Genomic DNA, 21,770 nt, shown 5'->3' with positions numbered 1-21,770 from the left:
CGAGAGAATAATTCCATATCATATCCCAGAGAAGACTGCAGTGTTGATAAAATTATTTCATTTTTAGAGTTTACTTTAACTCTAAAAATGTAATTCTAACTCCACTCTCAGTGAAATGGTCGTCAGTGTTGGAGTTATTGGACGGTGTTGATCCTCCAGCATTAGTTCAACTCTGACAAGAGGCATCTGATCTAAGCTCCACCCACTGGGAGAGATGCATAGGCAGTTTCCCATCATGCCCTTGGGCAGAGTGTTGAGGTGTGTTTTGTATGCATTTAATTGGGGATTATTTCTGGTTTCTTGTTGTTTTTAAGTGAGACACACCTGCACCATGAGTGAAGTTATCCACTGAGACAGAGTCCAAGCCTGTGGCTCTAGGAGGCATGGAGCCTCTTCTTCATCAGTGTGCACTGCCATGAGGCTGACTCTGCTTTGAGACACACTTGATATATATTATAAAGAATGATGGCAGCTCTGTCATAAATTATTCAACACTTTAAAGGTTGAAGAGTTTTTGTGGACAAGTGTTAATTTTGGCAGCTAGTTTTAATTTTAGTTTTAGTCTTTAAATGAAATGCATTTTAGTTTTAGTCACATTTGTCTTTACTTTTAGTCCAAGCATTTGTTCTCTTGCCTAAATCTGGTACCAAATCATGGTAGTGTTTTCTCTGCCAAACCAGGGGTCCCTGCTTTCTGCAGCTGAGAGGCAGGATAGATACAGCTGTGTCATTTTAGACAGATTTACCCACAGTGGAGAAATGTCACAGATTTTGAATGTCAGATGAAAACTGCATTACATTTTAGTCTAGTTTTAGTCATCTTGGTGAAAACTAAACTTAGTTTTGTCAGTTTTAGTCATCACAGATCTATTTTTGTTAGTCTTTGTCTAGTTTTTGTCATGGAAAAAGGGATTGTAGTGCCCCATTATGTAATAACGCCCCATTATGTAATAATGTAATAAGGTTAGGTGTTTAGTCTAGAGCCCTGAAGGGGGGTTAGGTTTAGGCATAAGTCACTAAGCGGTTAGAGTTAGGGCAAGGTAGTTGGGTAGGGCATACCTTGGAGCCCACACTAAGTCCTATGGTTAGGGTTATTACATAATGGGGCATTATTATATAATGTGGCACTACCAGGCTGTTGACGAATAGTTTTAGTCATAGTTTTAGTCGATGAAATTTACACTGCAGTGGAGTGTGGACCGCTAATACAGGGTTAAACTGAAATCTCTACACAGCTTTGCTGTGTATTTACTAGATTACTTCGGTGTAATGGTACTTTTACTTGAGTACTACAGTCGTGTACTGTCTGTCGGCTGTTGAATGTAGAAAACCGTCCAGCCTGAGGTGATGAAGCTGATTATGAAGGAGTATTTGGACTTAATGTTTTGATCATTGTAAAAATGTGATCAATGTCTCTAAAAACTCTAAAAAGTAAAAGATTTATGCTCAGTTGACTTCAGAAAACTTAAATCTTCATATATCATCACTATTACAGGAGGACTCAGCTAAATAATTTTCATTTTCATTGAAATCATCAAACTCCTCTTCTAAAGGAAGACATACATTTATATCTGTCATATCCTAAATAGAAGCAAATATTCATACCACCCTAAATCCTAGGATTGTATAACCTAAGCTTCAAACTGCTCTCTTAACAACACAGAGCACATGATAGAGCCCAGATATCAGCGTCAGGACGGCGGTGGGACTTTAATGCCGTCCGTGTCGATCTCCACAGAGTGAACGCTGAAGTCTCCCAGACCCTGAAAGACACGAATCCCCAAACATTAAACATCAACACATCCTCTAAATTAAAACGCTGTAGTACAGACGGATGGCGGTGAAGAGTCGTTAATCATCACCCCCCCCACACCCCCACCCCACACCCCCACCCCCACCCCACCACAGAGGCCTCTCTGAAAGATTAAAGCATTTTTAAAAACCTTGATACCAGCCTCTCTGGAGAAGAAAGTTACAAAAGACAATCAGCCCTATGGGGGGGGGTTGGTCAGTCTGCTCTGAGGTTTTTAAAATCAGGGTCATTTAAACGATCTGAAACCATGACACACACATGGATGGTTCACACTAAAGTGTGTTGTTTGGTTTTTGACTATTTTCTTTGGCTTTAGATGATGATGATAATTGATCTTGATGTGTACTTTAAGTCCCTTTTTTTCATGGGTTGTGGGGGGGGGGGGCACAGCTCTTCTTAGATATGTGAAGGGGGGCTCAATGGAAAAAGGTTGGGAACCAGTGATGTAGGATAAACTAGCCTGAGGTCTGACTCCTTCCCTTCAAACAGAGAACTCAGAAATAACACAAATCAAACATCCTTCAGCTGAACTAAAGGTTTACTGACTGTCAGTCTGCAGCTTTATATTATTCTGATAACGTTCACTCATCTATCCCAGTGGTTTTCAAACTTTTTTCGCCCAAGGCACACCTAAGGTTAAGCCAAAATCTCAAGGCACACCATATTTAAATCAATACAAAATAGACTTTTTAAATAATGTTACAGTCAAGGTGGCCTATAAGGGGATAAAGGGGAGAGCTTTCTGGGGCCCAGCCAACTGAAGGATCATGGAGATGGCAAATGGTGGCAAAAATGGGTTAAATGTGATGGAAAAACATGGCAACATTGGGCAAAAATTGGCTAAACAAAGTCAGAAATGAGCAAAAATTGGTATAAAGTGGCCAACCAATGAGTTGAAACTGGCCAAAACTTGTTGAAAGTGTCAAAATAGTGGCAAAAATGGTTTATAATTGGTCTAAAGGATTAACCGTTTAAAAAGGTGGTAAAAATGGGATAAAAGTGATAAGAAAAAAACGGCAAAAGTTGGCAGAAAAGTGGCAAAAAGGTGGCAAAATAGGTTACAAGTGGCAGAAAAGTGGCAAAAAAGGGTTTAAGTTACTACAAGGTGGTAAAAAGAGGTTAAAAGTGATGGGAGAAAATGGCAAAACAATATAGCAAAATTGTGCGAAAAGTGGCAAGAAGGTAGCAAAAAAAGGTTAAATGTGGTAAAATGTTCCAAAAAGGTAGTTGTAGTTAAAAGTGGCAAAAAGGTAGCAAAAATGGGTTAAATGTAGTTAAAAATGGCAAAAAGGTAGCAAAAATGGGTTAAATGTAGTTAAAAATGGCAAAAAGGTAGCAAAAATGGGTTAAATGTAGTTAAAAGTGGCAAAAAGGTAGCAAAAATGGGTTAAATGTGGGAAAAAGTTCCAAAAAGGTAGCAGAAATGGGTTAAATGTGGGAAAAAGTTCCAAAAAGGTAGCAGAAATGGGTTAAATGTGGGAAAAAGTTCTGTTAAAGTGGCAACAAAGGGTAAAAAGTTCCAAATAAGAAGTGGCAAAAAAAAAGCAGTCAAAAGAAGTGGCAAAAGTGGGTAGAAAAATGTTTAACTTGGTTAAAAATAGCATGAATTAATAACTTTAACACCAATTTCAACCCAATAACAGCTCGCCATGCTTTTCAGCTCTTAATGAGGCATCTGTTAGCCAGGATGCTAGCACCAATGCTACTGATCCAACACACACACACTGATATCATCAATAAAGCCCAACTGGGGAGGGTCCATTCTCTGGGGTTTTTCAGGGGTCCAGATCTGTGGGCAGCTCTGGTTTCAGTTCTTGCCATAAAGTCGTAGTAATAACATATGGTACAAATTCCCACGGCACACCTAGACTTGCCTGAAGGCACGCTAGTGTGCCTTGGCACTCCATTTGAGAACCACTGGTCTATCCAACAGTAAACCTTCTCTGAAGAGCTCCGTGTAGAGTAGAGAGGGATTTCTGACCACTGTTGAATTTGATAACTCCTCACCGCTGTGGTGTTGAGGACGTGCAGGACCGCCTCTCTCTGTCGAGGTTCCCGGGTCAGCACGTAGAGGAATCCGCCGCCTCCGGCCCCGGCGAGGCTCTGACCGAGGACCAGGGGCCTCAGGGCGTCCATCATGACCCTGACGGAGGCCGGCTCACATCCTGGAGCCATCAGCTTCTTCTGCTGCCACGAACGGTCCAAACACGCTCCCAGTCTGCTCAGAGAACCTGAGGGGAGGAGAGGATGTTAACACCTTTGATGTAAAACCAGGGGATTATGGGAGATGTAGTGCATGAGTAGGGATACAGAGACACTGATGCTGGAGGTTGCTCATCTTTTTTTCAGCATAATACTGACAGGGAGCTCTCAGTAAAGCCATGTGGCTGCAGGAGCTGGGGACTGAACCCCCAACCTTCTGCTGTAGAGAAAACCACAGAACAAAAATGTCCAACATAGGTGGAATTCTTCAGTGTAGCTCATGATAAACCCAACGGTAGCATAGGTCAGGGGTGCTCAACCTTTTCACCCCACGATCCCCAAAATAAAGGTGTCAGAGACCGGGGACCCCCACTGTACCTGGAGCTGGTTGAACACAGCCATGTGGAGACAAGGCCGCCCATTAGGGGGGACAAAATGGGAGAGATTTCCGGGGCCCAGCCAAACTGGGGACCAGAAAAATCCTGGTCCATTGTAAAGTTAAGCTGTGGTATTTTATATTTAACCTGAATAATAACCACTCTTATCAAAGAAACACATTTAAATTCAATGGTGTAGTACGTAGCCCTCTTAAAAATATAAATCCTTTTGTTAAAACAGAATTAAAATACCTTAAAAATAAGTCAAATGGGTTAATAATAACAAAAAATGGTGAGAAAGGTGGTGAAATTAGATTTTATTAGTGGCAGAAATGGGTTAGAACTTACAAAAATTAGATAAAAGTGGCAAAAAAAACAGAAATGGCAAAAATTGGTTGGAGTGGCAAAACTGGGCATATTAAGTGATAAAAGGGGATTCAAAAGTGGCTGAAATTGTGTTAAAGTGGCAAAAATAGGTGGAAATTTGGTGAAATGGGATGAAAATTAATATAAACTGGCAAAAAGGGTTAGCAGAGGCAGAAATAGTCAGACACTGGCTAAAATGGCCATATCAAATAGTGAAATGTGGCTTAAAAAGTGGTACAGAGGGGTTAATAGTGGCAATAATGTGTCAACAGAGCCAACAATAGGCCGAAACTTGCAAGATTTGTTTTAAAAGTGACAAAAAAAAGGCAGAAGAAAGTGGAGGAAAGGGTTTAAAATGGACAAAAAAAAATGGGTTTTAAGTTGCAAAAATATATTAAAATTGGCAAAATTGGTGGGAAAAGTGATGAAAATGGGTTAAGATTAGGCTAAACTGGTGTAAAGTGGGAACAGTGTACTTCAAAAATGTTTTTAGTGTTTTTAAGGCATCTGGAGACCCCCTCTCAGTGTCTCGTGACCCCAACGTTGAGAACCCCTGGCGTAGGTGATCTCACCGTCTGAACACGCTCTAGCACATTCCTCTGAGTTCTCTACCAGCTGATGAGCATTGTGGACCATGGAGGGCAGACGGCTGTACCAGCTCCGGACAACGTCCTGCAGGGAGAAACAGAAACAAGACGCTGCTTCACATGTTCACTTTTAATCCAGTAACAGGCTTTTTTAACTTAATGAACAAATCAGCCAATCAAGGCTCAAATAGATTAATCTCAATAAATTCAAACAACAGACGGGTTACAGCACTGAAAAATAAATATAATCCACAAACATGATTACCAACAAAGTACTAATTAAGATTACGAAAACAAGATCAGAGTCAAAATACACCGAACTAACAAACACACAGTTCTCAGTGATACTAGGATTTGGAGGACGGGAGCAAACAAAGGAGATGCTGCTGTCAGTGACGCCGCCCTGTCAACCGCAGGCTCTATCAGCCAATCACGGAGCACCACCTGGGAAGACGACGCCAAAGGTCCACACACACGACAGACAGCACACTGGACAAACAGAAGACTCACGAAGCAAGAGACAAAGATCCATGCGACAACAGAGCACTCACTCAGACACAAAAGAAGAATACAAAATACAAAACACCACAGCAGTACTCTATAACAGTGGTTCTCAACCTTAAACCTAAAAAAAAACCCATTAAACTACACTGTTGCCACTTTACACCAATTTTGTCACTTTTTTTTACCCATTTTCATCATATTCCCACCAATTTTAACACATTTTTGCCATTTAACACCTATTTTTGTCAGTTTTAAACTCTTTCCACCACTTTTTTCTGCCTGTTTTTGCCACTTCTAAAACAATTCTTGCTACTTAAGCTTAAATTTGCCTCTGTTGTACCCTTTTTAACCACTTTTTACAACCAATTTTTCCCATTTTAACCACATTTCACCATTACATATGCCTATTTTTGGTAGTTTAACTAATGTCTGCCTATGTTTTCTTCAGATATAATCAATCAGATATATTTAGTAATAAACAGTAGAGACTGGGCCTAAGACAGTACAAAAGGTCTAACAAAACAGTGATAAAGGATTAAACATGCATGGTTTATAGAGTCTCATAGACAATTTTGCACATTTTTTTCCCAGGCACACTTCTGCAACCCACTGAAAAGGACTTCGCGACCCACTTTTGGGTCCTGACCCACTGGTTGAGAACCACTGCTTTATACCACTATTTCTGCCCATTCTTGCCTCTTCTAACCCATTTCTGCTACTTTTAAAATCCAACTTCCCCATCTTTTCCACCATTTTTTTTTGCCATTATTAACCCATTGTAGCAATTTTTAAACCATTTCAATTCTTTGTATTTTAACAAAAGGGTTTTACATTTTTAAGAAGACTTTTTACTACATAAATGATTAAAAATATATTTTTGTTTCTTTGATAAGTGTGGTTATTATTTAGATTAAATATAAAATATGGATAACTTTACAATGAACCATGATTTTGCTGACCTCCATGTGCCCCTAGTTTGGATGGGTGCCAGAAAGCTCTCTAATTTATCCCCCTTTATGGGCGGCCTTGTCTCCAGATGACTATTCTGGTCCCCGGTCTCTGGCACCTTTATTTTGGGGGTCACGGGCTGTAAAGGTTGAGAACCCCTGATCTATACAATACAGTAAGGCCACCGCCCTAACACTGAGTAAGCGTGCCAGGTAAGGCTCAGAGAGACGTTCACACCTGCAGCAGGTTTCGAGCCAGCCGTGTTTTCCCCGTGTACACCAGCAGGAGGTGCTGCTCCAGAGAAACCAGGAAATCTTGAGGAAGGCGGAGACGCTCCACCTCCACCTGAAGGGGCAGAGACGCTCGGGATCGACCCACCTTAATCCCACCCACCAGACCTCCAACCTGATCCTGCCAGCCTCCACCTGAAACGCCATGAAATCAAAGAAACAGAAAATAAAAAGGACAAACAAATATGATGAATAATGAACTAAACTAAAACTAGCTTAACGCTCATGAGTGTGGGTCTGAGGATGTTTTATACCTGCGTTGACCCCAGATCAATAACACCACTAATGACATCAAACTTTCTGCTTTTAAACTGGCACCAAACGAGAGGAGGCGTTTAAAAAAGTCCCAACCTGTGGTGAGAATCTGCTCCAGGTAGAGGACGGCGTGGATCAGAGAATCTGTGTCGTAGCCCCGACCAGTACACCTGTACACTGCAGCCAACAGCGCCCCCGCCAGGATGCTGCTGGTACCTGCAGGAGAGGAAATGATCAACAACTAAAACCGGTTACACTAGCTATGATAAGATCTGTCTCTAGTAAGTCTGACTTCAACCCTGTGTGTGAACTACTGAGGCTGTGACTGAAGCTGCTAAACTGTTTGTAATGTAAATAAATAGTTAACTATGGAGACAAAAGAAATGTCTGCACAGTCCTGTTTGTCAAAAGAACTGTCCAAAGTCTCATCACCAGATTAAAGATGAGCATCAGATCCTCACTTTTCAGGAGCTGGAAAATTCTTCATTGAAACCAAAACTCACCCAGTCCAGATCCTGTCGGCAGCGCTGACCAGCTGTGAAGCTCCACCCCTCCTCCCCACCGCTGCATCAGCTGATCCCTCAAAGGATGCTGGGAGGAGAGAGACACCAGACCACTGCACACGCAGACGGCCTTCAGCAGGGCGCCTTTAAAACACAAACACGTATAAACTTGATAAAACTCCTCTTATTAACCCTGTCTGAGCCAGGCTGATGTAAGGTAACCGCCCACCTGGAGCGTGAGGCTGACAGTAGTCCCTCAGGTCATCTAGGGTGTCACACACTGTCTCCATGGAAACCTCACTGTCCCGTCCCCCGGTGTAGCTGACCAGCAGGAGGCGGGGCTCTCTGATGCGACGAGCTCTGGCACCAATCGGACGCTTCCCATCGACCTTCACGGCGACGTTTGTGACGGAACCGCCATGCTCAAAGGCGATGGGCGGCGTGTCGCTCCAACCACCTGGAACACAACAAACTGATGTTTATGGGTCTACACCAGCAGATTAGAACAGATGTTGACAGTAATCTAGCATTTTCTATGGGAGCCATGATGGGGGGTTTATTAGATAGAGGGTCCGGGGTCAAAGGGGTCAAGCCCTCCTTAAACTCACCTGCCAGGTCCAGTCTGGATGGACATTCCACTTCCTGCCACTCCTCCAGAGGTGGGACCTCTCCCTGTCCAATAGAGATGAACCTCTGCGATGACATCACAGCTTGTCGTAGGAGCACCTGCCCAGCACCCTCGTAGTGCCGCGCTGCACGAACCAGCAGGTCTGGCCTGCAGGGGGCAGTAAATAAAACACGCATCGTTACCCAGCGACCTGCGTAACGGCGCCGTGTTATCTAAATAATACTCCTTCCTGTAGGGGGCGGTCCTTATTGACAACAGAGCCACCAAAATTAACACCTAATGTAAACACAGAGAGTGGCGCTCACCTACTGAGCCAATGAGCTCTCTGCTCAGCCAGGGCTCTGACTCCGCCCCTCAGGTCACCCTCCTCTAACAGGGAGTAGGCAGAGCGCCACGCCTCGTTAGCAGCCGGTCCACTCCTCAGACCTCCTTTCCCCCCGGCCATGCACACCAACACGTCAGCGATGCAAGAGAGGCAGCGAGCGGCCACGCCAAGCTCCGCCCCTGACTCTGATGTCTGCTCTCCGCTTCCTGCTGCGACTAAAAAAAACAGATGAGTAAATTTAATAAACAACAGAATTTAATATTTCTAAAAAACGATTTAAAAATGATGCAGCGCCCTGACTCACTGCTGTCCAGCGTCTCCAGCAGCGCCCCCTGCTGGCCTCCCATCACCGCCGCCCTGAAGCACGGCAGCAGGCAGACGTCTGAGCGAGTCCTCAGAGCGTCACTCACCCTCCTCCTCCCTGATAGGAACAGTAACGCCTCCCTCCACTGAAGCTCCGCCTCCTGGTGAGTCAGTGACATCACCTCCCTCAGAGAGAGCCGCCACGCCTCCCTCCACCTCCGCAGAGAGGTTCCTCCTCCTTCCCCTCCTTCTCCTCCTCCTCCTCCTCCAAGCAGCCAGCTGACGCCTCCATCCAGACCCACAGCGCCTCCTCTGGGGTGGAGGACCGGGAAGAGACGGGCCTCCAGGAGGGAGCGGCGTTCTCCTCGGATCCACAACTCCTCTGGTCTGAGAGGAGAGAGGGCAAGGAGAGGAGACAAGGAGAGGAGACAAGGAGAGGAGACAAGGAGAGGAAACGAGGAGAGGAGACAAAGAGAGGAGAAGTGGAGAGGAGAGAAGACAAGGAGAGAAGATGATAGGAGACAAGGAGAGGAGAAGAGGAGAGAGAACAAGGACAGGAGATGAAGAGAGAGGTCAAGGAGAGGAGACAAGGAGAGAGAACAAGGAGAGGAGACAAGGAGAGGAGACATGGAGAGGAAAGGAGTGAGGAAAGGTCAAGGAGACAAGAAAAGCAGACAAGAAGAGGAGACAAGGAGAGAAGACAAGGAGAGGAGACAGGGAGAGGAGAGGAGCAAGGAGAGGCCAAGGATACAAGGAAAGCAGACAAGAAGAGGAGACAAGGAGAGGACATGTGGAGAGGAGAAGTGGAGAGGAGACCAGGAGAGGAGAGAGGACAAGGACAGGAGATGAAGAGAGAGGACAAGGAGAGGAGACAAGGAGAGAGAACAAGGAGAAGAGAGGAGTGAGGAGAGGTCAAGGAGACAAGGAAAGCAGACAAGAAGAGTAGACAAGGAGAGGAGATATGGAGAGGAGACAGTGAGAGGAGACAAGGAGAGGAGACGAGGAGAGGAGGAAAAAGTGAGGTCAGGGGTTAATATGTAAACCTTTAAAGAATGCTGAATGACGGTATGATGGTCAGTGAGGTCGTACTGTATTCTTGTTCTGATGTAGAAGGAGCTCCATGTTTGATTCAGGAAGGAGGCGTCGCTGTCTTCAGAGGAGACCTGAGGAGGAGGAGGAGGAGGAAGAGGAAGAGGAAGAAGGGAAAAGGAGAAGGAGGGCAGGAAGTATAAGCAGGAGAGAAGGAGGAGGTCAGACTGAAGATTTTAAGGCTTTGTAGTTTAAATTTTCCTTTACTAGAATGTAAAGTTGCTGATTTAAAGCTGTAAAACAATTTTTAAAATCATATTTGACCCTCTTATGTTCAGAACTTTTCCAGATATTCAGTTTTCACTATTTTTTTTTAGTCTTTTTCAGTGTATTCTACCTGAAGGTCGTCCCGCGCTCCCATCACTGTGTAAACGTTCAACTTCAGCTCTCCCAGCTCGATCCGGTGTCCCTGGATGATGATGTCATCAGACAGCGACAGCTGCCTGATGCTCTGTGATGATGAAGACTCGAGACCAGACAGTAAACAACCTGACGGGACGTTCAGAGGACCCTGTAGGAGAGGTTAAAGGTCACAACAAGGGTCCAAACCTCACTGCTGTTATTAACAAACAGCTGCAGAAACCTCCTGACCTGTAGGTGGCAGTGTTGCACCACTGCACCAGAGGCAACGGCAACGTCTCCCTCCAGAACGCTGTTGATCACACGACCTCCTTCATTCACCTCGCTCTCTCTCTGAGGGGAAACAGGAAGTAGAGTAAACGTTTCAGAAACTAGAGAAAGAATGACTGATGAAGTTTTGATGCTTCTGATGAAATCTGGTCAAACGAAACAATCTGCTGTTTAAATTATAATTCATATCAAAATGTACCAGCGTTTTACTAAACAAAGGTTCTGTGAGACAAAGAGAGAGTACGACATGAAGAGTGCAAAAACATTCTGATGGTCTAGTACAGGGGTGTCAAACTCAAGGCCCGGGGGCCAAATCTGGCTCGTGGTACAGTTATATCCGGCCCGCAAGATCATAGGATGTTTCTATTCTAACTGGTCCACCAGTATGAGGTCTGCAGATTTCCTCCAGAATAAAAATGTAAACCTGACCTTGATGATTTAAAATATCCTTGTTAAGTCATGAAAATCTGAAACAGGGTAAAAATATTATTATAAAAAGTCAAGAAAGTGGGGAAAAATGATTTATCTGTGTGTTCATAGCATATTTGCAATTTTGCATCTCAAAATTATAACTGAAACTTGGTATTTTGACTATTTATTTTATACTTTGACCCTTACAACTCATAATTTTGGTATTTTACATCATATTATGACCTTTTAGATACACATTTTAAAATTTGGAGTCATATTATTAACATTTTAACTCATTATTTTTAGTTTTAAGTCATATTTTGACTCTTCAACTCTTAACTTCAGCTTTTTAATCCCATATTTAGACCATTTAGACTTATAATTTGAAATTTCAACTCATATTTTAACCTTTTAAAATTATGATTTTGACTTTCTCATGTATTTGCATTTCTTAAAACATCATTTTGTTATTTTAGTTTTGTATTTTTTAAACCCTTGAACTAAAAGGGTTGACTTTTTATCGCAGATTTTGAGCCTTTACACTCATCATTTTGACTTTTTATTTCAAAGTGATTTATATTCAATACTAAGTGTTTTTAATTTTTTTAAATTTCTGGCGAAAAAGGGGTTGACAGTTTATGGTCCAATTTTAACCCTCTCAGTCTCTCAGGTTGGACTTAAATCCAGAATCTGGCCCCTGGTGTGATAGAGTTTGACGGCCCTGGTCTAGTAGGTAGACCGTGCCCCGTGTCTTTAGTCGTTTCATTGATAAAACCCTGAGGAAGTGGCCCTTTGCAGGTTTTTACCAAAAGACCATTGTATAAACTGTTTATTAAGTGCTTTATCATGATTTTACCTAATATTTGCAAATCTAATTTTGACAACCTCTGAGCAGACAAAGCCTCACGCCCCCCTTGAGATCTTTGGCGCCCTGCCAAGGGGGTCCCGGACCCCAGGTTGGGAACCACTGATTTACATTAATGATGGGTGAGCTGGTCTGTTTCTGCAACCATGCAGCAGCATCTGTATACCGCTGTATTTACTGATAGTACAGATATATTGGTAATATTTATAACTGCCAAAATGATGCGTTTTAATTTGGGTGATTTTCACAGAAAGCTAGCATAAAACACTGTGGTTAAAAGTAAAAGATATCAGTACTGGAGGTCTACAACTTCTACTTTTATGCAGTAGTTAAAAAGGGTACTGGATATCTGATACACTGATGTTTTGAATAAAAATATGAACACCTTTTATCAAAGAAACAAATATCGTTTTAATTTATTTGTGTAGTAAGTAGCCCTCTTAAAAATGTGAATCCTTTTGTTAAAAACAGAATTTATATACGTTAAAAACAGCTAAATGGATAAATAAGGGCAAAAAATGGTGGGAAAAGTGGTGAAATTAGATTTTAAAAGTAGCAGAAATGGATTAGAAATGCCAAACATTACAAAAAAGTGGCAAAAATAGGTGGAAATTTGGTGGAATGGGATGAAAAATTGATATAAACTGGATAAAAAGGGTTAGCTGAGGCAGAAATGGGTTAAACTGGCAAAAATGGGCATATCAAATGGTAAAATGTGGCGTAAAACGTGTTAAAGGGGTTATATTGGCAATAATGGGTTAACAGAGCCAACAATAGGCAGAGAGTAACAAGATTTGGTTTAGAAGTGGCAAAAACAGGCAGAAAAAAGCGGTGGAAAGGGTTTAAAATGGACAAAAAATGGGTTTTAAGTGGCAAAAACGTGTAAAAATTGGCAAAATTGATGGAAAAGTGACGAAAACGGTTTCAAATTTGGCAAAATTGGTGTAAAGTGACCACAGAGTAATTTAAAAAAATATTCTTAGGCATCTGGAGACCCCCTCTCAGTGTCTCGCAACCCCCATTGGGGTCACGACCCCAAGGTTGAGAACCCCTGCATTAGAAAACATTGAACACTGTGGTGTGGAGCAGGGATGGGAAAGAGCCGTACCAAGAGGGCTGCATTAATTTACTGCCAACACCAAAAGGCCAAACTGTTTCAGATTGTTGGATATTCTGAATTTAAACCCTGATTACTAATAATTCAATGAAAGGAAGAATATGTTTCTGTAATTCACATTTATTATCCCAACATTTATGTTTTCTGATCTCAAGTACAATTAGAAATAGTTCATTTAATGAGAATCACAGAATTTAGTCGATTTCCAGCTGCTTTTTGAAGGCAGTGACCCTGATAGTTACCTGTCATTTTACTTATATATTTTTTTACAAGGGCATTTAGTGATGATTATTAAAACGCTTTACAGAAACTCTCGCAGCCAAAAAAAATCTACTGAAAAGAAAAAAGATAACTAAATCAAAAAAACTAAATCAAAGAAATGGGAAAAAATAAAGAAAAATAAAACAAATAAATTTTAAATAAATAAAAATTAAATAACAGAAAGTAAGAAATAAAATCATTTATGTTTTTTAAACAAATAAAAATAAATAATATTAAAAACAGGAACAGGAGCTATCACCTGGATGTGGGACAGAGTGTTTCGATCCGTCCAATCACGGCTCAGCCGCTCCACCTGCTGCTGTCCGGACAGAGTCAGGTAGTCGTAGCGACCTCCGGGGACGTACGCTGTGAGGAGAGAGGAAAAGTACAGATCAGGATCTCAAAAGACAGTTAAGACTGAGAAGGTTGATGATGTCACAGCGAGCCCAGAGCCAATCAGGAGTAGGGAGACACACAGACCGCTCAAATCTAAATGTTGGTGAAGTCTTCTACAAAACCGGCCTTAAGACCCGCCCTGCTGACTGCAGCCCTGATACTGGGACTTAGAGACGCCCCTACCCACTGTGAGCGGGGTTCCTCTCAGAATCTTCCACAGCTCCGTCCTGCCGCTCCTCAACGACGCCCCCTGTGGTCCCGCAGCAGAAGTACACCCGGCTCGGTCCAGGCTGACAAACTGATCCAGAGTCAGATCCGAGCAGAGACACTTCAGCAGGTCCAGGAACAGAGAGATCTGAGGACGGAGACCAAAAAGGTCACAACAGTTCAACCTTCGATATCAGGATTTAAGGGAATGAAGAAACACGGCTGACAAGTCTGCAGATGTTGAGCACCACGACGACAGTGAAGGCAGATTCTCACTGATTAGGAGCAAAACCACAAAAAAACACCTGTGCTGATGTGAACAGATGAGAAGGTGAGTGGATTCAGAAACATTTAGGAGGCTTTTTATCATTATAATGATGGTGTGTTTGTTTTTCAGCAACAAACTCCACAGGCATGTTTTAGGGACCCATGAGACCGAAATAAACTCGTCTAAAGGGTCAAGTATGTCCCCTTTAACCCTCCATTTTTCTCAACCTTTTTCTTTTTAAATTTGTGATCATTTTGGCAGTTTTACAGCTTGTGGCATGTTCAGTTAAATTTCTGAAATCCAACATGTTTTACTCTTACATGTCATCTATTTACTATTGATGCATTTTGTACCCTCTGAACATCTTTGAGGCCAAAAATGTACACGAACAAAAAACTGGCATTAAATCAGCATACATCAATTTTTTTTTCCACTTTCTTTCATAAATCTCTTAAACAACTTCAGACCTGCTCAAAACAACCAAACATTCAATCATTTTCAAGATTTTAACCCTTTAAATGCCAGTTTGATTATTTGAAATATTTTATTTTGCACTACAAAAATTTTTTTGGCATATTTTAACCTCTTTTCACAACTTTTACACCCAATTTTTGTCCCCTTGTGCCACTCTTTTATCAATTTTTTTGCCCCTTTTTCCTCTTTTAACTGTTTTTGGCCACATTTTAACCTCTTTTCACCACTTTGTAAAAGTAAAATTTACAAAATTAATAGAGGAAAGAAGGGGCTTTGGTGCCGATAAGAGTCTTGGATGGGTCAAACATTAACATTTACCACTACCACTATTAATTTTATGGAAAATAATTCACTTTTTGTGTTTTTTGTAGTAAAAAATAAAATATTTCAGAGAATCAAACTGACATTTAAAGGGTTAAAATCTTGAAAATGATTGAATGTTTGTTAGATTTGAGTAGGTCTGAAGTTGTTAAAGAGATTTATGGAAAAAAAAGTAGAAAAAAAATTGATGTATGCTGATTTAATGTCAGTTTTTCTTTACGTACATTTTTGCCTCGAAGATGTCCTGAGGGTAGTAAATTTCAGGAGGGCACAAGGGTTAAGGGGGGGTGGTTACCTGGAGGGGCGGAGCTCCAGAGTCCAGGCCCAGGTAGGTACATCCGTCCAGAGGAGGAGTGACGTGAGTCTGCAGTAACTTCTCTGAAACACTCCTGCTGAAGAAGACCGGACCGGACACCTGAGAACAGACAGATGAGCTGACGTGGAGCTAAATCAGAGGAGCAGGATCAGTGTGAGAGCGCTGCTTTAGACCAGGAGATTATCACTCTGTCTTTTTAGGACATGCAGATAAAATACATTTATTTAATCTCAGAGTAGTATCGCTCAGGTTTGTAAGGCTGCATTTAGTTTAGTGACTGACAGTTTTGATTTTAGCTAACAATAAATCACGTTCCTATCAGCATAAATTAAAAAACAACGGTTTTCTGAGAGGGATGTTCAGCTCCTTATCCTGTTTGTCTTTATTTGTTTAGTTCTGTTTAGATTCTATATGATTCTGTTCTACGTAGAGGTCAGAGGCAAGGCGTGCAGCAACAGTCTCTGCTTTTAAATCACTTCTTAAAACTCATTTTTATGGACTTGCTTTTATGTGACGTCGTCTTCTACTCCTTTTTATTCCTTTATTCATCGTTCTACCTTTTTATCTACACTTTAATTTTATTTTCTTTGTTTTTATTCATTTATTTGTTATATATATATATTTTCAATTTTACTTTATTCTTTTTGCCACTACTGCTACTGTTGCTATTTTACTGTTATTGTTATTATTATTTCATTACCACTTCTGATCTTTAGCTTGTTTTTATATCTTTTATTCTTATTATTACACTCTTGAACACCTTTTCACTAATTTGCCAGGCTATTTATGATGTATTTTTGCCACTTTAACCCATTTTTAATACTTTTTGCCCCTTTTTGCTTCCTTAACCTAATTTTTTGCCATTCTTTAACCCCTTTAAACCTTTTTTCCTGCATGTTTTATCCTCTTAGTGCTACTTTTATCCATTTTTGCCTCTTTTCTTCTATTTTTGCCTATTTTTAACTAATTTTCATTACTTTTTTTTAACTATTTTTGTCTTTGCAACCAATTTATGATACTTTTTGGCGCTTTTCCCCTCTTTAACCAATTTTTGCCACATTTTACCCTCTGTGAGAGGCATACGCACCAGAGGAACTTTCCCATCATGCATCATAGCTCGTTGAATCTGCTCCTTCGTCCCCTTGTAGATGATGTCCTTAACCTGACCCTGTAAGACAAAACAAACGCACCTTCAGTCCCACTCTGGGTTCATTTTATTTCTAACTAATAATCTTTAAAAAGAGCATCGAGATCGAGAATAAGAGAGCACCTGCTGGTCGGTCAGGTAGACGCCGTGATCAGCGGCGAAGGAGACTTCTCCCGGTAACGCCAACACACGAACCCCAGAGAAACCGTCCCAGGACAAACCTGACAAACAGCAGAGGGTTAGGAGGGATTATTGATTATCTATACTTCAAATACAGCAAATACCTGATTCTGATTGGCTCATTGCTCTGATAGAGTCTTACAGCTGCCAGTCTGAGGAGTTTTAACCCTTTCTTTAAATCACTGATCATCAACTGGCAGCCCAGGGGCCACATCAGTGTTTTTACTGAAATTTACTGTCATAATTAGCAGATATTTAAAAAAGGGTTAAAGATAGCAAAAGTGTTACAAAATAATGGCTGATAAATGGAAAAATGGGTTGTGGAGTGGCACAAAGGGAGAAAAATTGGTGAAAAAGTGGTGAAAACAGGAACAAATGGGTGAAAGTATCAAAAATGGGTTAAAAGTGGCAAAAATAGGGCAAAAAAAAGTAATGAAAAGGGTCAAAAAGTGTCAAAATAGAAGAAAAGTGGAACCAAGAGGATAAAATATGCTGAAAAAGGGATTTAAAAGGGGTCAAGAATGGGAAAAAATGGGTTAAAAGTGTCAAAAATGGGGGCTAGGTAGGGACAGATCTCCCTGGTAATGACTAAAAATGTCCTCCATTATGAAAGAAAATGCTAATACTACTACAATAATATTTCAATCAGACCAAAATATTGATTTATTTTTTGGAGGATTTGAAAGTCCGGCCCCCGTGGTCTCTGTGGAGAATAAATCTGGCCCTTGTGCAGATGGTCTTGATGACCCCTGGTTTACAGGTTTTACTTCACTAACTCTGACTACAGCTGGGATTAGAACTGAGCCGGGAAATTCAGAATAAAAGCCTTCTGACGTTTCTTCGCAGAAATGTTAAGCCTGGCTTTTACTTTGAAAATCACCAGAAGTGTAACCTTCCTGTTTTTACCAACCCTGACGTTTTCTACTGATGCAGGAACTCCAGCAACAGCTGAGCTTTAGAGAACAACGTTATCAGACCCTTCATCAGGGTCAGACCGCAAACATTTCACACGGGCAGTGCAGAGAGATGAGGAGGCCCGGTGGTCACAGCCTCCTCTTCATCACATGCCTAAAAATTCTCTTGGTCTTATTTCTATCACTTTATCAGCTGCAATGATTTTACTCTTTAGAAGGCAGCGTTTCAATCCAGTTGCTCTTCCTCTGACTAATTATTCTGTAACTGTCACCAGACGGTCTCTATTCCACAAGGAACACAGCTGGTGTCTGAGTCAAACGCTCACCAAAGTCTGCAGGGATGGTGAGGATCATGTCGGTGCTGCAGACCCAAACACCGGGAGGAGAGCCGGGACAAATCTGACCAAGAAAAACAGATAAATAAAACCCTCTACGGCTAATGATCCTTTAAGGTGACATGGATTGTTTCTGCTGTTTAGGGAGTTTGGATGTCATGATTAAAGCAGACCTGGTTAGTGAGGCAGTCCAGCAGCAGGTCCACACAGCAGAGCGGCGCCTGCACCGTCTGATCCGGTTTCTCTGCAGGAAGCCAGCAAAACGCTCGGCTGCAGGAGCTCCAGGGGAAATCACGGCCCTGCAGGAGGAAAACAGGACCGCTGAATATCAAACTGCCTCTGTGGTTAAAGACCGGCTGCTGCTGGACTCACCGTGTGGAGGATGAGGATGTGAGCATCATCCAGGACGTCTGCTGTCACCACCTGAACGAAGCAACCACAGACCATTATCAACCAGAAAACCAGACTAGACGTTAGACTCTGCTTTAACAGAGATTTATATCCACAAAGTTCTATGTGTGTTTGGAGGATCAGGAGGTTAAAAACCGAAAGAGCCAAAAGAGTAACCTGCTATTCATGAGGTTATCTTTCAATCATCTCACAGCTCTAATTCTTAGACTAAAGTCCTCGTGTGACTCGGGTAGACTCACCGTGTGTCCCGCTGGTGTCTCACAGCTCTAATTCTTAGACTAAAGTCCTCGTGTGACTCGGGTAGACTCACCGTGTGTCCCGCTCGGCTGCTGAGGTGTTCAGCAGCGACCAGCAGAGCGTTCAGAGTCGCTCCTCCGCTGCCCAGAGGCTCCTGGCGGTCCCGGACTGTTAAAACCAACGCACCCTGAGAGAGAGAGCCTCGCTGCTGCCTCAACTCCAGCTCTGCAAAACACAAGATCAACTATTTATAAAAGTTCAGTTCAGAAGAAATCTGATCACTAAAATGTTCTGATATTTCTGAATTTTAACAGTTTTCCCATTTTTACAATATACAGTGACTAATAAGTGTTTATTGTCTGAGGGTGAGTAGATGGTGGAGGTCAAAGGTCATTATTTAATGCATTAATTTGATCTCGATACATACAGAGCAGTCAGTCTGTGGGGAAAGAGTAGGCAGCTCTTTGTCCTGATATTTTCCACATTTTTTAGACACATTTTTTCTCAGATAAATGAATCTCTGCCAATCTTTACATCTGAGAGACTCTGCATGAACCAGTGATACTCACCGTGTGGCTCTTTTATGTCTTCATTTTTAATATTATTCCCCTATAAAAACCTTAAAAAGGGAATCTTTTTTCCCTTTGTTCACCATTTTTGCCACTTTTCACCCATTTAAGCTACCTTGTGCAATTAAACACTTTTTCCTACTTTGTTGCCCATTTTGACGCTTTTGGTCAGGTTTTTACCCATTTTTTGCCACTTCTATCTCATTTTTGCCCCTTTTTACCATTTTTTCTCCCAATTTCCACCCATGTAAGCTACCATTTGTCATTAAATACCACTTTTTCCTAGTTTTTGCCCATTTTGGCCACTTCTTTTTGCCACTTTTATCCCAATTTTGCCCATTGTCACCACGTTTTTGCCTCTTTTTTGCCCATTTAAGCTACCTATTGCCATTAAATACCACTTTTTTCCTATTTTTTGCCCATTTTGACATTTTTTCCCACTTCTATCCCGTTTTTTCTCCCAATTTTCACCCTTTAAGCTACCTTTTGCCATTAAATACCACTTGTTTCCTATTTTTTGCCCATTTTAACCACTTCTGTCCCATTTTTGCCCTTTTTCATCTTTTATTTTGCTATTTTTTTGCCAATTTAAGCTACCTTTTGCCATTAAATACCACTTGTTTCCTATTCTTTGCCCATTTTTTGCCACTCTTCACTGCTTTTTGCCCATTTAAGTCACTTTTCACTCATTTTTTTGCCACATTTGCACCATTTCATGTCACCTTTAACTATTTTTTTGTCATTTTGCGCCCATTTTTTGCTTCTTCCTGACCCCTTTTGCATTTTTCCTTCACATTTTCACCCATTTTGTTGCTTTTTGACCATTTCTTGCCACCTTTAACTTATTGTTATTGCTACTTCTAGCATTTTTGCTTCACTACTTAGATTATAGCTCTTTAGCTCTATAGCTCTTGTGCCCTGTCCCTACTTTTTTGAGACGTGTTGCTGCCATCAAGTTCAAAACGAGCTAATAGTTTTGTTGAAATGGTAAAATGTCTCCATTTCAACATCTGATACGTTGTTTATGTTAATAAAATATGGTTTTATAATATTTAAAAATCATTGACTTCTGTTTTTTATTTAAGCCCAAGCTTTTTGGAATTAGGGTTGTACTATATTGAAGTTGATCACCTTTCATGTATAAGACAAGCGAGTAGAGAGTTGATAAACTACTTTCTTATGTCAGAAACAGGAAGTAGCCGGCTGTAATTAAGTGAGTAGTTGGCTGTTTAGTTTGAGCCTTGCAAACACTAAAATAGCTCTGTAATCTAAAGTTTATTACAGAAAGTGTTGTACTTCTCTACAGAATGAATATTTTATTTTTGATGGAATCGTTAAAATGATCAATAACACACTTAATCTTTACTATTTAGCCAATCTTAGAAGTAATAGAGTTCAAACGGTTGAGTATTTTCTGTCCATCAGCGCCATCTTCAGGCTGATCGGTGCAACTATAAAATCTCAAAGATCGTCTATGACCAGCAGATGATCCTCACCTCTCTGGAAGGCGTAGACACTGTCTTTGTGCTGGCAGGTCAGAACGACCACCGTCCACCTGAACCCACCGCTGGCTCGGGCGGACATCCCCAGACGGTTAATGGTGCGGTTAACGGAGCTAAAACCGCCGCACCACACCAGAGAGCATCATTTATTTAGACAGCAGGCGGCGAGGCTGTGTAAACGTCGCTGACAGAGATGGATCACTTCTGACGAAACTCAGGCAAGGCGGAGTTTGCAGCACGGGATAACGGAGAAAAGTAAAACTAACGGACCCTGAATGTGTTAACGGCTGTGGAAGATAAACAAAGGCGAGCAAAGGTTTTAAAAACACCAAAATCAAGTAGAAATTATAAAAGAGCTTTTCCGTCTCTAACCATTTCATTGCTAAGTCTGACTGCGCGTGCGGGCTTCCGTACACTACAAATAGAGGCGTTTGATTTTAAGATTTGGACCTCTCGACAAAGGCGGTTGGCGAATTGATAACTAAAAAAAGTGAACTTTCCAAGATGTTTAAGAGCTGTTTAATGAAAGTTTAGCTTCAGTTAAATGCGTAGGAGAATTTCAAAAACTGCCACACCGAAAGAATCATCTGATAAATCGCTTTTGAAACAATAAAGATTCTAATCGATCAAACTTTGTGGTACAATAAAAATAATCGCGCAGACATCCCGGACAGGCGGAGTCGAGAATGACGTGATCCTACGCCTTCTGGTTATCCAATCAGATGTCTTCTATTCTCAGCGTGGATTTGGCGCTCATTTTATTTTCAGGTTGACTTTTGCTTCCTTTTTTATTTGTTGTAATTTCAATTTGATTTACTTTTAAAGTGAAATTATTAACTTAAAGTCAAGTCAGTACATTTTAAATAAATTTAAGATTAATAATTTAATGGATAAAAGTAGAAGAAATGTAGTTATGCTGAAGATATAGTTCAGAATCTTGGTTTTAATATTTCTATTTTTTATATAACATTTCCTCTTAAGTCAGGAACTTGCTTACTTTTAAATTTTTTTAAGTAAATA

General features: G+C 41.3%; 1 protein-coding gene across 1 annotated transcript; it reads right to left on the bottom strand.

The window, feature by feature from the left end:
- Positions 1-1,011: 1,011 nt before the first annotated feature.
- On the bottom strand, positions 1,012-21,146 carry LOC121515235 (L-fucose kinase). The gene is made up of 23 exons (XM_041795897.1): positions 20,745-21,146; positions 18,753-18,904; positions 18,404-18,454; positions 18,205-18,330; positions 18,023-18,095; positions 16,726-16,823; positions 16,543-16,623; positions 15,435-15,554; positions 14,053-14,224; positions 13,733-13,839; positions 10,781-10,882; positions 10,527-10,700; positions 10,190-10,263; positions 9,102-9,487; positions 8,778-9,012; positions 8,453-8,619; positions 8,074-8,301; positions 7,845-7,988; positions 7,438-7,557; positions 7,034-7,221; positions 5,330-5,429; positions 3,820-4,043; positions 1,012-1,762 (listed from the first exon to the last, which is right to left on the bottom strand). The coding sequence occupies exons 1-23, from the start codon at positions 20,830-20,832 to the stop codon at positions 1,691-1,693; spliced, it is 3,282 nt and encodes a 1,093-aa protein (XP_041651831.1). The 5' UTR covers positions 20,833-21,146; the 3' UTR covers positions 1,012-1,690.
- Positions 21,147-21,770: the final 624 nt, after the last annotated feature.

Source organism: Cheilinus undulatus, linkage group 9 (assembly GCF_018320785.1).
Source record: "Cheilinus undulatus linkage group 9, ASM1832078v1, whole genome shotgun sequence".
Lineage (NCBI taxonomy): Eukaryota > Metazoa > Chordata > Actinopteri > Labriformes > Labridae > Cheilinus > Cheilinus undulatus.
Note: the sequence above shows the minus strand (reverse complement) of the source record. Positions and strands in the feature narration are given on the sequence as shown.

Coding starts and splice junctions, on each gene's coding strand:
- LOC121515235 (XM_041795897.1), bottom strand. CDS start 20,832: ATGTCCGCCCGAGCCAGCGGTGGGTTCAGGTGGACGGTGGTCGTTCTG. Junction 9,013..9,101: donor GCTGGAGACGCTGGACAGCA/GTGAGTCAGGGC, acceptor TGTTTTTTTTAG/TCGCAGCAGGAAGCGGAGAG. Junction 7,222..7,437: donor GGAGCAGATTCTCACCACAG/GTTGGGACTTTT, acceptor ATGGCGTTTCAG/GTGGAGGCTGGCAGGATCAG.